Source organism: Schistocerca piceifrons, chromosome 7 (assembly GCF_021461385.2).
Source record: "Schistocerca piceifrons isolate TAMUIC-IGC-003096 chromosome 7, iqSchPice1.1, whole genome shotgun sequence".
NCBI classification, from domain to species: Eukaryota; Metazoa; Arthropoda; class Insecta; order Orthoptera; family Acrididae; genus Schistocerca; species Schistocerca piceifrons.
This window is the reverse complement of record NC_060144.1, coordinates 558,454,122-558,472,833: the sequence shown is the minus strand read 5'-3', so window position 1 is coordinate 558,472,833 and position 18,712 is coordinate 558,454,122. Positions and strand designations below refer to the sequence as shown.

Here is an 18,712-nt window from a genome sequence, read left to right as displayed (position 1 = left end):
ATTGGACCGTTAGGCGTGTGAATGAGTAGTTGTCAAGGTAACAAATACTAAGCATTCGAGTAATTTGTAAGGAATGTTATATCAGGTGGCTCATCTACCTATGTATCTACTGTGATAAGTTTTGCAAACGATTCACGAAGAGAGAATTAGAAAGTGTACAAGCACTTTTGGCTCAGTTTATGGAACAGGAACGTGAGTTTGGTAACAGGGAAATTCAAAGAAAGTGAACGCAGGGAAAATGACAAAGTGAAAGCACAAAGGAAACTGGAAACATTGGGAGAAGAATTCAGTACCACAGTTCGCCAAGGACTAAATTACGAGGGTTATTCGGAAAGTAAGGAGCTATCGGTTGCGAAATGAAAAATACATTGAAAATCTGATGAAGCTTTGCACAGATGCGTTCGGCACTGTGTCTAGTACGCCCGTCGATCGCATCATGTCGCTCTTTCCAGTTCTGAGCTCACAGTGAGAACGTAAAGATGGCTGGAAATTTGCGCCTCCCGTCAAGCATGAGTGCCTGGCGAAAAATTTAGCCTGAAGCTATGCAATCCGCATAACATAACTGTCACGCGGTTCGTTCTACACAACAATTCACGGGCGCTCTGTGCTGGGGCAATGAAGACGCTCCTGCAGCGTTTCCGATGGGAAGTGTTTGATCACCCTCAATACAGCCCGTAATTGGCTACTCCTGAGGTTCATCTCTGCTCAAATGAACAGCTGATTATGAAGACAATATTTTGACGTAAACAACGAGCTGCAGTCCAGAGTAGAAAATTGTCGAAAAGCACTGGCGGCTGTCTTCTATAACGAGGGAATTGAAAAGTTGGTACAACGCTACGACAGATGTTTAAGTCTGAGCGGCAACTGTGTAGAGACGTAGCTAGAAGGAGTAGCTAACACCTGCAAAAAAAAAAAAAAAAACAGTTTTGATTTTCACTGTGGTTTCCATTTCGCGACCTATCGTTCCTTACTTTCCGAATAGCCCTCGTATATTCAGACAGAAATTAGTAACCGATTTGGCCAACACTTGCATATAGTCGAATATGGAGACAAAGGATTATACTATTGTCGGAACTATTGTGAAAGAGCTGGAGAACCTGGAAGGGACTGAAAAGTTAGAAACTACGGTGTAAGTATTTGAACAAGAGGAAATACTACCTAAATCTGAAAGTCAGTGTGTCCAACAAGGACTTGAGAATTTGAGGAAAAATACAATTAACAACATAGATGAAGTCCAGATGTGATTTGTGAAAAGCAGAGAGTTTGTTGTGTTATTCAACTGACGTATTGTTACCATAGCGTAAATTCTGTTATCGGCTTCATCAGACGGGAAAAGAATTGGCTGACAGTTTAACTCAATATAGAACTGACGGTCGTGAAAGGAAGGCAGTAGTTGAGAAATGAGTGAGAGGAGGCTGTAGCCTATCTCCAATGTACACTGAGCAAACAGTAAAGTAAAGCACAGATAAATGTCAAAAGAGAATTAAAGCTAAGGTGAAGAAACAGAAATTTCGAGTTTGTCAATAATATTGTAATTGTGTCAGTAATGGAAAGGGAAGGCATCTTCTCAAAACGATGTTATGAGATGGATATCAGCAAAACTAAAACGAGAATAATGGAATGTAATGATATGAGTCAGCTAATGTTGAAGAATTTGAATTAGGAAATGAGATGCTAAAAGTATTAGATGATACTTTCTGTTTGATCTGAAAAAAGCTGATAACAGCTGAAGTAGAATGGGTATAAAATGCAGACTGGCTATACCAAGGAAAGCATTTGTTTCTGAAAAGAAGAATTTGTTGACATCGAATATCAGTTTAACTGTTAGGAAGACTTTCCTGAAGTTATTTATCTCGAGTGTCACCCCGGAGAGAAGTGAAACGTGGACGACAATCGGTTCAGACAAGAAGAGAGTAGAAGTTTTTGAAGTATGAGGATAAGGTGGGTAGATATGATACCTAAAGAGAAGGTACAAAATCGAAATTTGGAGGAAAGAAAAGGAATATGTGGCACAGTTTTACTAAAAAAAATGGTTCTGAGCACTATGCGACTTAACTTCTGAGGTCATCAGTCGCCTAGAACTTAGAACTACTTAAACCGAACCAACAAGGGCATTACAAACATCCATGCCCGAGGCAGGATTCGAACCTGCGACCGTAGCGATCGCTCGGCTCCAGACTGTAGCGCCTAGGACCACACAGCCACTCTGGCCGGCTTTTACTAAAAGAAACGATTAACTGATAGGTCATAACTGAAGCATCAAGGAATCACCAATTTGCCGATTGATGGAAATGTGAGGGTAAACAGTTGTAGAGGGATACCAAAGCTTGACTACGGCAAGAAGGTTCAAAATAAGCGTCTGTTGCAGCAGTTACGTAGAGGTGAAGGTGTTTGCACGAGATAGATTAGTGTGGATACCTGTGTAAAAGTAGACCACGACAGCACAATGAGAATTATACTAATTAACTGTAATTTGGCAGTGGAAATACGAAGCCATCAGTGTAAAACGAAAAAGGGAGTGGACGTCATGAAATAAACCATCAGCAGATTGATCACAATTCTGTGGGAAGTTACGACATTGAAAGAGAATTTACAGGGAATATTCACCTGAAAAACAAAGATATGGATGCCAAGAGAGATCTTAGGGACGAAATGAATGGGTAAATGCGGACATTTTAGTGTAACAGTGAAAGTGTGAGAGGATGAACGTCACCAAATGGAAGAGAGGATATATGCCGCGGTTGCACCAAGCGATCAAAAAACTTCAATAGAAGCTCATCGGGTGACAAAGGATGTATTTCTTCACTTTTGCTCTCTACCAGGAAGAAGAACAATTAGGTGAAATACTAGTAGAAGAGAAAGAAGTGCAAAAACTTATTCTTTTTCGTCTCACAGCAGAAGGACGAATGTATGTTGCTATAAATTTATTTATAGAAACAGATGTAAACTCGATTTATATCAAATGCCTCATGTACTACGTTTTCTACATATGGACAGAGTAAAAAAATGTGGTGGGGGTCTATGGGAGGAAATTAAAAACTAAGGATGAATAGTTATGTGTTATATCCTAGCCAGTAATGCCACCCGAGCCCGCTGCCAAAAGGTTGGCAGCATCAAAGTCCGGACGCCGTCCGCATAAGCAGCGCCAGCGAGACAGGAAATCGCCGCAAGTCTGCGCGCGCCACCGCTGGCTTCTGGTTTCTTAAGCGCTGGAGTCGCGAGCGCTAGGACAGTTCTGTATTCGCCGCTCAGTTGTATACTCGCCACCGAATTGTGTACTTGCTAGTCAGTTGTGTGTTCATCGCAGCAGAGTTGTTGTTTGTCGTCAGCCGACGCTGACCTAGCCGCTCCGACTCGAACTAGACAGATCTCTGTAGACACGGAGTTCACTACTGTGTTGCTGTATCTTCGTTAATAAAGATAAGTACCGACTTTTATTTAATCAGAGTGTTTTGGTTTTCATCTTTCTGTTCACTGTTCCAGCGGACCGGTCGGCCCGCTATTAAAAGTGTGGCGGTGACTTCGTAAGCCGTTTCTACAGCGAATTGCTTGTCGCTACGAACACCGCCACAAAATTATGTTACCTGTTAAGCGAAGAAGACTGAGAGCCGTAGCTTGGAGTAGAAAAACAACATACGAGAAACAGCAAAAATGAACTTCCAGACAGATGACATGAGTTTCAGACAAATCATGTATGTATCACAGGTCTGAGGTCAACCATTTTACTATGTCTGAACAGGCTGAAAGTAATGGTGTCAAGATGTTTATGTTGTTGTTGTTGTCTTCAGTCCTGAGACTGGTTTGATGCAGTTCTCCATACTACTCTATCCTGTGCAAGCTTCTTCATCTCCCAGTACCTACTGCAACCTACATCCTTCTGAATCTGCTTAGTGTATTCATCTCTTGGTCTCCCTCTACGATTTTTACCCTCCACGCTGCCCTCCAATACTAAATTGGTGATACCTTGATGCCTCAGAACATGTCCTACCAACCAGTCCCTTCTTCTTGTCAAGTTGTGCCACAAACTCCTCCCCAATTCTATTCAATACCTCCTCATTAGTTATGTGAGCTACCCATCTAATCTTCAACATTCTTCTGTAGCACCACATTTCGAAAGCTTCTATTCTCTTCTTGTCCAAACTATTTATCGTCCAAGTTTCACTTCCATACATGGCTACACTCCATACAAATACTTTCAGAAACGACTTCCTGACACTTAAATCTATACTCCATGTTATCAAATTTCTCTTCTTCAGAAACGCTTTCCTTGCCATTGCCAGTCTACATTTTATATCCTCTCTACTTCGACCATCATCAGTTATTTTGCTCCCCAAATAGCAAAACTCCTTTACTACTTTAAGTGTCTCATCTCCTAAGCTAATTCCCCCAGCATCACCCGACTTAATTCGACTACATTCCATTATCCTCGTTTTGCTTTTGTTGATGTTCATCTTATACCCTCCTTTCAAGATACTGTCCATTTCGTCCAATTGCTCTTCCAAGTTCTTTGCTGTCTCTGACAGAATTACAATGTCATCGGCGAACCTCAAAGTTTTTATTTCTTCTCCATGGATTTTAATACCTACTCCGAATTTTTCTTTTGTTTCCTTCACTGCTTGCTCAATACACAGATTGAATAACATCGGGGACAGGCTACAACCCTGTCTCACTCCCTTCCCAACCGCTGCTTCCCTTTCTTACACCTCGACTCTTATAACTGCCATCTGATTTCTGTACAAATTGTAAATAGCCTTTCGCTCCCTGTAATTTACCCCTGCCACCTTTAGAATTTGAAAGAGATGTTTATAGGTAAATGCAAAATTAGTATCCTGTATAATGCTTGGTAAGATTCAGTGAAATGAGTAGCATATAGGAAGAATTTCTGTAAAGCTCTTCATTCAATCTTCCTATTTATATTACAATGTGCTTATAATTTTAATGGTCTAGTTACATTAATTTTCAACTAATATGATGACAGATGTTGGGAGGTTGTAAATGGTTTTTAACTTTTCATTTGGACCAGAGATACGTATTATGTGACTAGTCATTTATTCAGAGGGGACGTCTTTGGAATGGGGTCTACAATCTTCCATACTGTTTGTGATAGAGCAACTTACGCCAATTTAGTCCATCCATATGCTACACCTCTTCAAATTATTGCCTTATGAGATACTTTGGTGCTTTTGCAAATGTTATGGTTTTGATGCAGGTGATCTTTAGCGTTGATATACCATCTGAAGCGCCAAAGAAACTGGGATAGGCATGCTTGTTGAAATACAAAGATATATAAACGGGCAGAATACGGCGCTGCGGTCGGAAACGCCTGTATAAGACAAAAAGGCTCTGGCGCATTTGTTAGATTGGTTACTGCTCCTACAGTGGCTGGTTATCAAGATTTAAGTGAGTTTGGTGGTGGTATAGTCGGCGCACGAGCGATAGGACACAGTATCTCAGAGGTAGCGATGAAGTGGGGATTTTCCCATACGACCATTTCATGAGTGTACCGCGAATATCAGTAATCCGGTAAAACATCAAATCTCTGACATCACTGCGGCCGGAAAAAGATGCTGTAGGAACGGGACTAACGATGCCTGAAGAGAACCGTTCAACGGGACTGAAGTGCAATCCTTCCGCAAACTGCTGCAGATTTCAATACTGGCCCATCAACAAGTGTCAGTGTGCGAACCATTCAACGAAATATCATCGATATGGGCTTTCGGAGCCGAAGGCTCACTCGTGTACCCTTGAAGACTGCATAACACAAAGCAAGATGGTAAAGGCTCTGTAATGGTGTGGGGCGTGTGCGGTTGGAGTGATACGGGACCCGTGATGCATCTAGATATGACTCTGACTGGTGATACTTTCTTAAGCATCCTGTCTGATCACCTGCATCCAATCGTGTCCATTGTGCATCCCGGCGGACTTGGGCAGTTCCAGCAGAGCAACGTGACACATCCAGAATCGCTGCAGAGTGACTGCAGGAACACTGTTCTGAGTTTAAACACTTCCACTGGCCACTAAAGTTTCTACTCATGAATATTATTGAGCATATTTGGGATGCCTTGCAATGTGCTGTTCATAGGAGATCTCCACCCCTTCGTACTTTTACGGATTTGTGGAGAGCCGTGCAGGATTCATGGTGTCAGTTCCCTCCAGTTCTACTTCAGACATTAGTCGAGTCCATGCCACTTCGTGCTGCGGCACTTCTGCGTGCTAGCGGGGATCCTACACAATATTATTCAAGTGTACCAGTTTCTTTGGCTATTCAGTGTAGAAACAAGTTCTCGTAATGTGACACATGTCTTATAATTGACGTATTTTGTAAGTATATGTTATGGAGAAATATTGTATTGCTATATAACGATTCGTTTTGTTTGCGATCAGTGTGTCTAATTACGGTCTTCTTCCTTTTACGTAGATGGCTGAGGATGGTCTATTCTCTGAACGAAATATGTTGTTTGTAATAAAGTAGCTTACCATTTGTAATGTTTCTGTGGCTGCTAGAGTGTAACCAGAGACGAGGGTAATGCAGTGCAGTCGTTTGTCAGCAGTCGGCTGAAATTTCAACGGTATTTCATTTTCAATTATGATCATTGAACGCCTGCTGTAGGTGAGTGGTAGTGGACGAACTTGATTGGCTGAAGTTTCTTCCTACAGAACACTGTAGTTTGAAATTTGAATGTTACCATAAAATTGTTTTATTGTATATGACTAACTAACATAACTAGACAAGAAGTAGGAATTTGGATTAGATTAAGAAAAATTGGATCGAAATGTATTAGTGCGTCCCAGAACAAAAGGAAGACGCGTAAGACTAGCTACGGGTAGGGAGCCAATGAGGTTCTTCCTTGACGTCAGCTGGAAACTGCGTGGACGGAAGGCAGCCAAGAAAGAGACACCGATGGGACGCCATGAGTTGCTAACATAAGCCTGGAGGAAAACTGCGCTGCTCAAAAGCTACCAGTAATAGTGACGTAAAATTTTACCTATGTGCGTGCTACAAAAGCATTGGTTATCATGACAGTACAACTAATGTGGTATTGCAAAGTAAGGAAGTCACGGTAAGTACGACTTCCGTAATATGCTAGAGTGCTTACAAAACAACGATTGCATCTCTATGGCGTTAGTTACACATCATTAACTTTCACGAGCATAGGTAACGCTAAATACAGCAGCGATTCGTTACATGACAGAAACTGAGATGCTGGGACTCCGTTAAGTAGCTAGGGATTAGTGATGATGTCAAAGTTCTAAAGAACAGATTCTCGAGAAGCAGCTGACAGCATAGAGGTAATGTTAACTGAACGAGAAACTGAAGTTTTTGAATCCTTTCGATGGACAGTCAGACCTCATGTAGCTTGCAAAACGCCCAGAGCTTGTAATTCGTCTGGGCAGTATCTATGTGACTTTATGGGAGAATACATAGCCATTCGGCTAAAACTAACTAATGACACTTTGCATTACCTCACTCAATTCCACAGAATACCTCGACAGGGAAGCACATAGGAAGAAGTTCTCCCAGTGCTAAAAGTCAAGAAATCAGCAACTAGTAAGAAACCTGTGTAATACGAAATCGGTGGCCATCTTATGAAAGTGCAGTCACCAGCTTTTGTCAACCAATTAAGCTGTTATTCAAGACGGTATCTGCTTTGATGTTCAAATTGTTCAACGGTAGACTTATCTTCACACAAATGTTCAAGAAAATAACTGGAAACACATCGTAAATTCAAAACAAAAAGAAAAAACATTTATTGCATATTCTTGTAATAATTTTGCTCTGGGCGCTTGTAGTAGAGTCTAGGAAGCATGTTTTCTGTAATGTATGTGGTTTGAAAGGGTCTGACGTTTTCTGCAACGTCAGTTCGCTTTTTGGTGTCAGTTGCAGTCCAAATAATATAAATACGCTGTTAAGGATTTTAAATTCTGCATGCAGAGTGTCGGTGTGAAAAGCTATTGTTATATGTTACTTGACTTTAGTAAAAACAGTAAATTTCAGAATTAGGAGCAGAACAAAATCTTCTCAAGCTGTGCTTAGTGTGAAGGAAACACGAGTGACCTCCAGGGGATAGCCTGACCTGAAAGGCAGATGGGCAGTTGGAGCGGATTGTTATTCTGAAGGAAAGAATCCACCACACTGTGAAGCGAAAGGCTAGCGAGCGACCACTGGTCATTTGCAGCGTGTAGTTGGTGGCGTAAGTGAGGAGTTGCTACAGCAGTAATTGGGACCTACAGGAAGAACCAATTGTTTTATGTTTAAAATGTTAAGGAAACAGGTATTCAGTGTCGATATTTAAAGGAGCAAGTGGCGGGATATGAAAAAAGAGAATAGATGGAATAGGTAGATATTTCTGAACCATTAGCAGACGCTTGTAGTGAGCACTCAGTATGAGTCACATAAATGTTGTTAAGCAAGAAGATGAAGGGGAATTTGACAAAAAGGAAAAATCGAAAATACAGAAGGAACCCCTAGGGTTATAGGAGAGTGAAGACTCACAATAAGTATGTCTGGAAGAGCTACAAGGTCAACAACTAAAAATGAGTAATATGTCAGAGTCATCTACAGAAGCAATAATTGCTGTGTGTACCATTACGGAGTGTTTGAAGTCAGAAATAAAGTCTAACAATTAGTATACAAAGTCAGAAGTGAAGTCAGCAGTATAATTTGAGTCTCTGAAGAGATGAAATGATAATTAAATAGACACCCTAGCTGCAATCAGGCGTTGATACACTTCATTGGGGACATGTTGAAAATGTGTGCCCCGACCGGGACTCGAACCCGGGATCTCCTGCTTACATTGCAGACGCTCTATCCATCTGAGCCACCGCGGGCGCAGAGGATAGTGCGTCTGCAGGGACTTATCCCTTGCACGCTCCCCGTGAGATCCACATTCCCAACATGTCCACAACACTACATTCGTAGTGCGCCTAATAGATGTTTGCCCATCATACTCATTACTCTGAAGAGAGATATTGGAAGACTAAATTCAAAACTTGATGCTCAGTAGAAATCTTTAAACGCTTTTATATGGGAAATAAAGACGGAAATAAATGGCACAATGGGAGACCCAATCAGGCAGCAACACATGGGAAAACAGAAGTTGTAAAACAGCCTGTCCAAGGACCTAAATTTGGTGTTGACGATATTCAAGTCAAACAGGTTAAGAACGATAAAACTGATAATGAGGAGTGTGAATCTGCACACAGACAGCAGACACACAGTCTTAAGAAACAGGTTAAGAAAGGTTTCGAAGAACTGGGGAAGGAGTAGCAAATGAAGCAAGTGTCTGCAATTCAGGAAAGGAGGAAACTCAAAGTGAAATAAAATTAGCGAGAGAAAAATGAATAAATTAGAAAGGAATGTATTTATAAGTAATGTGTTAGTCAGTTGTATAGGTGGATGCAATAACATGGCAGTCATGGACCAAAAGATTGACCAAAAGGGAACAGCACTCCCAGTCGTGTTTATGGAGGATTGTAGTAGATATATGCCTGAAGATTGTTTGGAGAATAAGAAGAACAGTAAAACAAAGGTTTGTGGGAGATGCAAGCGGATGGGCTATCAAACCGTTAAAAGAATGTGAAACTTTCGAAGAATTTACGAGACATTTTGGGAGTAAATACTGGTCCCAGAAGAAGAAAAACAGACGAAAATTTAGGAAATACCCTAAATATAGAAGGGATGTTAGAAATAGTATGAAAGGATGTCGTGAAAGATTATGTTAACTGTTGGAACATTTAGATCAGCTGATAAAAGAAGAAGATCTAACCCATCACCTATATGGAAAACTTCCATCTGAAATCAGGAAACATGAGAGTGTAAGGGGATCCGATTTGTATCGGTTTTTGAGAAGGATAATAGAGGTGGAAAGGTGGTATGAGAGAGGAAGTTGTGGATTTAATAGAGAAGAAGGAATATACAGAAACGAAAGACCGCAGTAGAAAGAGCTCAGCTGAAGCAGGAGTACGAAAGTGACCAAAATATATTCAGCAGAATAAAACTACCATTTTTAAAAGTTTCCAGAGAAATTAACGGAAAGACAGGAGTAAGCAGAGAAGGGAATATACATGTCAACGAAAACAGACAAAGAAGCAATCACAAGAGATACACAGTGGAAAATGAAGGACAATTACCTAAAGAGGTTAATGGGTTAATCCAAATTTAGAGACAATTAGAAGTTTGTTAGAAGGAAAAGGAATAAATGAAACAAAAATAAAAAAATGAATAAATAGCTGTCAGAAGAAGAGGTAAATATTTTAGAAAATACGATTTTTCAGAAGAAGGAGAATGATCTACAGGATAGTGGTAGTCAGATTAGAGCTGTTTCAGAAAATTGTATAATCTCATCAGGAAAGAAATTTTCTTCTAATTTCAAGTAGGAGAATTAGAATTTGAGCATAGATTTCTTGTATAGCTTGACTGACTGTGAATATAATACTATGTATGAATTTTTTGATGAGGAATAAACGTGGATTATACCGAGAAAATAACTGTTTAAAGGTGAAAAGAAAAGTAGAAGTGTATAAAATAGATTTTGTAAAGATAATTACAGCTAATGAACTGGTTTTGGGAAAAAATGAAATCAGCTCTATGCACATGGGTTACTAAACTGAAGAAAGGGATGATTTGAAAAACATGGAAGAAAGTGATGAAAATAAGACCACAGCCAAAGAAAAAGAGAGGATGTAACAAATTACAGAAGTATCACAAGAACAAAGAGCAGAATTGGAAGAACTAATAAGGAGAAAAATGAAGGTATGCTTAGACAGATCTTGTCAAGTGTTTGATTACAAATGTCCTTTGACGATCATACAAAATGAGCCGATTTTTTTGAGCCTTATCCTGTGCAAGTGGTGAAAAAGAAAGCATTAGCTAAAGAACCGGAGGAGATGATGAAGTGGTGAGTAATTGAACAAAGTCTCAGCAAATGTAAAACTCCCCTGATGGTTGTAGGAAAAAGTGGTGGGAATGTGCGATTAGTTTTTGATTATATGAGGCTGAATACTATTGTACAAAATAAACTGATCGACCAGGAAACATTGACAAAAGTATAAGAAAGTTCCAGGTAAATTCCTGACTACTTTAGATGTGACGTCTGCTGCTAGCAAGAACCACTGGTGAAAGAAGATAGGAAGTACACAGCATTCCTATTTGGTGGCAAATGTCACCAATTTAAAAATCTACTTGTGGATTGAATATATTAATGTCTGTGCTCCTAAGGGCTCGGTATAGAGATTTGACCACGGAATATTAATAACTAAATGAATTTGGGAGGAACATTGTTCCTAGTTGAAAGAAGCATTACAGCTTTGCAAAAACGGATCATGACTTTAAATCGTTTGACATTAGAATTTATGAGAAAGAGAGTGACATTTCTTGGTGACACTGTATCACAGAAAAAAATTAAAAAATACCCTGATAAAAGTAAAGCTATTAAAGAGTGTCCCCCACCTGGAACAATAAGCAATTGAAATTTCTTTTAGGAATATGTAGATTCTACTGAAAATACTTACACACTCAAGCTTTTAAAAAACCAGATTTAACGAATCTTTTAAGGTTTAACATTTGTATTGAGCGAGCAGAGCTAAAAACCCTTTGATGATTTGAAGGATGAATTGGCCAAGGATAACAGACTGTGCCACATAGACTTTACACAAACTTTCTGTCTCAGAAGTGACTATAGCAGAGTTGAAATTTGAGCAGAACTCTCCCTATTCACAAATAATTGAAAGATGGAAGAACATAAGACTCTAGTGTTTGAGACTTATATTTCATCACCGAGCGAGGTGGCACAGTGATTAGCACACTGGGCTCGCCTTTGGGAGAACGATGGTTCAAACCATCCTGATTTAGGTTTTCTGTGATATCCCTAAATCGCTTCAGGTAAATGCTAGGATGATTCCTTTGAAAGGGCACAGCCGACTTCTCTCCCCATCCTTCCCTAATCTGATGGTACCGATGACGATGCTGTTGGATCCCCTTTCCCCAAATAAACCAACCAACCATCTTATATCAAAAAATGAAGGAACTATAATACAACTGAAAGGGAAGCTTTAACGATAGTACGGGAATTCTAGAAGCTCTATTATTATCTGTGGGGAATTAGACTCTGTAGTTCATTGATTAAAAGACATAAACTTTCTTGAAGGACTATATACTGGTGCACAGACATCTGAATAGATGGACACTGCTCTTTCAACAACTTAGATGTGGGTTGTGTGTATAAATGGTAACCAAAACAAAAACAGATGCTTTGTCAACATTATCATTTACTATTAAAGATGATAAAGATTGTGGAAGAGAAGGTGGGTATATAAAAATGTTTAATGTGAGAAATGAGAAATGTCCCTGTGACTGCACAACTGAAAAGAAATTTCAAGAACATGAAGAGAAACCACAAGTAAGTCTAAACTTTGAACGTAACAATAAGTAATACTTGTAAAAGAGGTAAGTCGAATTACAGAATTGCTACAAACTTTACAATGAAGTATTGTTTTGAAGAAAAGAAAAAATTCAGAGCAATAGTTGATCCACCGGCCAAAGACGTGTATAGAGAAAATAGTGTTAGTGTTATCATGTGGGTCCTAAGAAATTGTAATGGAAAAAATTGTCCATTTCAGAAATACGATTAAAATAGGTAGGGACCAGATTATATCGTGTTACCGGTGTCAGCAGGTGAAGGTTATGAATAACTGGAGTATTCACTCAGAGTATGTATTGGACGTAGTTGTAGTGTATTTATATTGTACCTTGCTCAAATGAAGAAGTGTATTTTGTCACATTTCAGTAGTTCATGATGTGTTTTCGAAATTTATAAAGTTGTATTTTCTAAAGAAAGTAAGAACTGCACTCGTTCTCAGACTGAAGAAGACGAATTCATTTCTAAAATATGGCAAACCAGAATGGATGGTAGCAGTCAATGAGATCCAATTTACGTCAAAGATATGGAAGGAAGAGATGGCACACAGTGATGTAAAAATGGTAGTATTTCACCTTACCATCTAGCAACTAATCTTGCTAAAAGAGGTATGAGGGAGATAGGTAAATTGTGCAGGACATGTTGCAGCAAAAGACCATGTACCTGGAGGGATGTTATATTGGATAGTGAAAGAGAACTAAATAAAATAGTTTATGAGAGTAAAAATTTTACACCTAGAGATGTAATGATGGATGATAGGGATCCAACTCTAATTGAATAAAATATGGATTACCTACTGTGTAAAGAAATGAGCTGAGAAGGTGAGAAGAAGCTAATGAAAAGTAACACAGACAAGAAGATAACGAGGAGGCAACAGAGATACGATCAAAAATAAAGGGAACGAAATATGAAATTGGAGATTTCGTTCTGGTCAGAACCCATAAGAAGTTTAAGAAAATTGATGCAGATGTATCAGAATTCTTCGTCATTTACCAAGGATCGTACCAGGTAGATGATGTTTCTCATCCTAAGACATATCATCAGGTTTATCCACATCAAGGGAAAGTTGTAAAGAACATAGTAGAATTGAAACCGTACATACCTAGAAGGGAAAATCGGAAGGAAAGGGTGAATAGTCTATTGGATGTGAGAACACTATAATAGGCAGTTCAATGAAAGCGATTAAGAGGGAAAAAAGTAAGTAAACTATTTATTATTTCAAAAGTAATCGCCATAAATGTAAATATACTTATTCCACTGTGAGACAAGACGGTCAATGTCTTCATGGAAAAATGTTTGTGGTTGCCAACAGAACAATGATTCTAACGCGACATTCACCTCCTCATCCAAAGAAAATCTGTGGCCTCGAATATCTTCCCTCGGGGCATCAAAAATTTGGAAATCGCGTGGGGAGGGATCAGAACGGTATGGAGGATGCCTAAGGGTTTCTCAGTGAAATTTCCGCAAATTAGTCGAAAGAACGTCAGCTTCATATTAGTCAGCTTCATATTAGTAAAGCTGTTGCTGGGAGTAAAAGTTAAAAAGATTGGGGATGAGTAGCTTCTGTCTGGCTCTGAAGCAGATGATAGAGGGAATGAATACTTATGTGGTAGACTGAGAAATTATTCAGGAAGTTGCCAAATACACATTTTTAGAATCTATAGTAATTAAAAGCAGTTCCTGCACTGAGGAAATGAGAAAAAGTGTACAAGTTGGAGAAGACGCTAAAATTAAATTAAACAGGTTGTTAAAGGAAAGAAGCTGTCATTACCAGCCAAAATATAAATGGCTGAAACTTTAATCTTTCCCATTGCTTTGTACCGTTGTGAGTCATTGACAATGTATCAATGTGAGGAAAGAGTTCAAGATATAATTGTTGTAAAAATTGGTCTTGGGTTAGAAGTACTGTAAGAGTTAAGTTTATATTTTAAGCATTATCTAATAGAACTGTTAGATAAATATATTTAGTGAATGATTAGCTTTAGTTAGTAGAATTAAGTGGTTGGAAATCTGAAGAGAAGTGTACGGGTGGTTATTGCTTCAACAAAAGGACTACTCTGGGTAGATGTAACGACTAATGATTAGATGAAAAGGACTGACCATACTGTGTCTGTCATTGAATTAAGACCAGTTGAACTGTTACTGTTATGTACTGTTGAAACGATTGTTTAGATACGAATAGTACTATTAAGTGGATGTTTTCTTTATATGAAAATATGTTTACTTTATGTGCAAAGCTGTAGTTATTTAAAGGGTGAGAGCAACTGACAGAAACTTGATATTCTCAGATTTCGAAAATGTGGAAACAAAGAATTTTTTTGATGCTTTGAAAGAAATTGAGAACATTATCAATATAAATAATGAAACTAACATAAAATGAAAATTATTGTAGAGTTTAAGAGATTATGCATGGTGGTGTTGATAATTTAGAAAAATAAAGACCAATTGCATTTGTGTTTCAAAGGGATGGGATTCATTGGGGATGGAAAGGCACTGAAAGAATGAACTAAAGACTTCCGCATGTCGTGGGTCGTGTAATGACACATCGCTACACCGCTAATCAGGGTCAACAGGAAGAACTGAACACGAAGGTTAGGAATCTTCTTTGTAGCAATACTTGGAGTGGCGATTCGCTCAAAAATACAAGGAAATCGTGATATATTACCGGCTTTTATTTTTCTTAACGTAAACCAGAAGTATACCAACTAGACCATTGTAAATAGCGTACCATAACAAGGTAATTTATCAATGAAACTAGTAAATGCGTAGTAACATATTGTGCAAATCATGATTTTTAAAAAATATTTAGAAGCTGTCAGTCCCACCTTCTTAAAATTATGTGTAAGATAACGTTCTAAGCAGGAGTAGTAAACTGTGTTTCATGAGTCCTTAGCATGGATACATTCGTCTTACTATCGTCAAATGCCAAAACTTTGTTAAATAATTGAACTGGGTTGGGGAAATTTGTAAGTGAACTTTAGTGGTTCTAGTGTTTCCTCTTCACACACGCATCGAATGTAAGACAGACATATATAAGTAAACTCCTTGAAAAATCGTATATGTACGCATTACGGTAGCTTGTCAATGAATTTTTGATTCCAAATGTACATACACACAGTGCAACTGTAGAGCAGAGATATGGAGCGACTACACTAAAGGCAGTGGGGAGGAACCTTACCACACCCAAAGGCGAACAGCACCAGCGTGTAGATGAAGAAGAACTTGATGATGTCTATGATCATGCGGCCCAAGGAGATCTGCAACGGCCCCAGGTGCGGGTTGACGCTGAAGATGTGCACCAACTTCAGGAAACTGCAACAGGCAGGCAACAGCGCCCCAATTAATTCTGAAATTTTTCTGGTGGGGCTGCAGCACATGACAGTCCCAAAAAGAGCAATTGTTCAGAGCAGTACATTTGTGGGCAGTGTGGGAGAAATACTTGAAACGTAAAATGATTGTGCGGTATTAGTTGATATCGATTCGTTTGTATTGATTCTGTTAGATAGTAACACACCCAATGAAGTAAGCTTCCAGTAATGCTGTAGCGAATCGCGGACTCTGCTTCGTAGCCACAGTGCGCTAGAGATGGGAAACAGAAGATTATAAAGATGGCAACCTTACCGCTACATTCGCTTTCATATTGCGAGAGTTCTTCATTATGAGAAAAAAACATCTGGCATCCCACTTAACGGAGCAGGTTACGAGTTCTGGAAGCAGCAGTAAATATCTGCAGTGTGCGTGATTTTTTAAAGTAAATTACTACTGGATACCAATAAAAACCAGGCCATCTAAAGATTTTTTATACCATGGCGTACATGATACTTGAAACATTTTCTAAGATTTTATATGGTTCCATTTAGTTTTTTAGGATCCTGGGAGGGTACTAGGTCTAAGACACCTGGTAACTGAACGAGTTCTCAAATATAGCTCACAGAAAGAAAGCAGCATTAGCGTTTCATCTACGCCTGCTGCTGCAGTGCAGTGTGGTGCCTAGAATCAACTGGTTTTGTTCAGTCAAAGAAGGTACTCAGAGTCTTCAAGTGCTCTTTTAATCTCTCAAAGCTTTACTCACTGTCTTCAAGTACTTTTTAATATCTCTGAACATTACACAGGAGAGGATAAACAGAATTTTCTGTCGATGATCGCGCTTTGTAAGAAAACTGTGTGAAGATGCTAATATTGCCTACTAATATTGGTTTTGTTCTTTTATTGGTATGAATAGCAACTTGCGAAGACTGAGTTACACAAGATAGCCATAAATCCTTCGGCAAGGCAGCCATTAGTTCGTCATCTGCCGGCGTGATCAATATTCCTCCATCGATACCTGCTCAATCCCACAACTTGCTGTAGCAAAAAGTGCTGTGACTGGCCGCATTTCTCACCCTCCACAATTATTTGTAGTGTGAGCACGTATTAGGACACTAGACAGTACGAGGTGCTGATAACTGCCTGGTGAAAATTTAAATTTGAGCCTACTGTTACATCTAGGGTATTCTCCATGCCGTGTTGCCCGAGTGGCATAGGTCGATCTGTCGACCAGTAAGTGTGTTAGAGAAGTACCAGCAAACAGGGAAGAGGAAAGAAATCTCAATGGTCCGTAACATCATCGGCCATTGGTGAAGAAACAGATTACTTCTTTATTACGGCACAAAACTGACTAAAGTCGATGTTGCAGAAGGTATGGAACAGAGGAGACTGGACAGTTAAAAAAGATCGCAGAGAGAGATAAACCGTATGTCTGACCGATGTCTCTCATCACCGATCTGTCGTCATCTAATTCTCCGAGATATCTGCGTTTCTCTTCGTCTAATGATGGCTACCTGGCGTTATTTGCTGGCAAATTGACGCGATGTTGCAAAACAGCTGCCTGGCTGCATCAGAAGAAACAACTATCCATTACACTGTATCCTGTATATCACCACACAGAGTTGCATTCAGAAGATTTTATGGAATAATAGACGTATAAATTATCTTTTTTCCAAGTGAATCGCTCTGTGATTTACCAGTCAATGATTTTATGTCTATAAATACAAATTAATAAAGAATTTATTTGTTTTATTGTACGTAGCTTTTCTTTCATACAATTTGGTCCTGCGCCTGTGAACAACCTTCAGTGATCTGACGTTCAGCAATCATTACAGACAGTTAATAAAAAATAAGGCTACTACATGATTTCTCCCAGCGTGTGGCTAACAATGGTTACACTATAAATTTGGCACCAAATGTGGAGCCCCAAGAGTTCAATATAAACTACTCTTACACTTGCGAAAATAGTGCTAGTCAAGGAAAGGTTTTATGAGTCATTTCGCTTCTTATCAGGTGGTCTTTACCAATGATTATTCCAGTCAGTGTTGAAAAGTACGCAGTTATGTTCGTAATATACCTAGTGCACTATGTGATCAAAAGTAACCGGACACCTGGCTGAAAATGACTTACAAGTTCGTGGCGTCCTCCATAGGTGATGCTGTAATTCAGTATGGTGTTGGCTCACCCTTAGCCTTTATGACAGCTTCCACTCTCGTAGGCAAACGTTCAATCAGGTGCGGGAAGGTTTCTTGGGGAATGGCAGCCCATTCTTCACGGAGTGCTGCACTGAGGAGAGATATCGATGTCGGTCGGTGAGTTGTGGCACGATGTCGACGTTCCAAAACATCTATAAGATTCACGTCAGTACTCTGTGCAGGCCAGTCCATTACAGGGATGTTATTGCCGGGTAACCACTCCGCCACAGGCCGTGCATTATGAAAAGGAACTCCATCGTGTCGAAAGGCGCAATCGCCATCTCCGAATTGTTCTTCAACAGTGGGAAGCAAGAAAGTGCTTAAAACATCAATGTAGGCCTGTGCTGTGATAGTGCCACGTAAAACAACAAGGGGTGCAAGCCTCCTCTATGAAGAACACGACCACACCATTACACCACCGTCTCCGAATTTTATTGTTGGCACTACACATGCTGGCAGATCACGTTCACCGGGCATTCGCCATACCGACACCCTGCTAACGCATCGCCACATTGTGTACCGTGATTCATCACTCCACACAACGTTTCTCCAATGTTCAATCGTACAATGTTTACGGTCGTTACACCAAGCGAGTTGTTGTTTGGCATTTACTCTCCTGATGTGTGGCTTATGAGCAGCCGCTCGACCCTGAAATCCTAGTTTCCTTACCTCCCGCCTAACTGTCACAGTTCTTGCAGTGGATCCCAATGCAGTGTGGAATTTCTGTGTGATGGTCTGGATAGATATCTGCCTATTGTACATTACGAACCTCTTCAACTGTCGGAGGTCTCTGAC

General features: G+C 39.6%; 1 protein-coding gene and 1 non-coding gene across 2 annotated transcripts in view; both read right to left on the bottom strand.

The window, feature by feature from the left end:
- Window positions 1-18,712, bottom strand: part of LOC124709076 (transient receptor potential protein-like) — a gene marked incomplete at its 3' end in the record, with an annotated part of 289,063 nt that overhangs the window by 83,558 nt on the left and 186,793 nt on the right. The window contains exon 12 of the mRNA XM_047240724.1: window positions 15,595-15,728. Within this exon, the coding sequence (XP_047096680.1) occupies window positions 15,595-15,728 (134 nt within the window). The remainder of the gene's footprint in view (window positions 1-15,594; window positions 15,729-18,712) is intronic.
- On the bottom strand, window positions 8,756-8,830 carry Trnat-ugu. Its single transcript has one exon. It is a non-coding gene; the product is annotated as a tRNA-Thr (tRNA).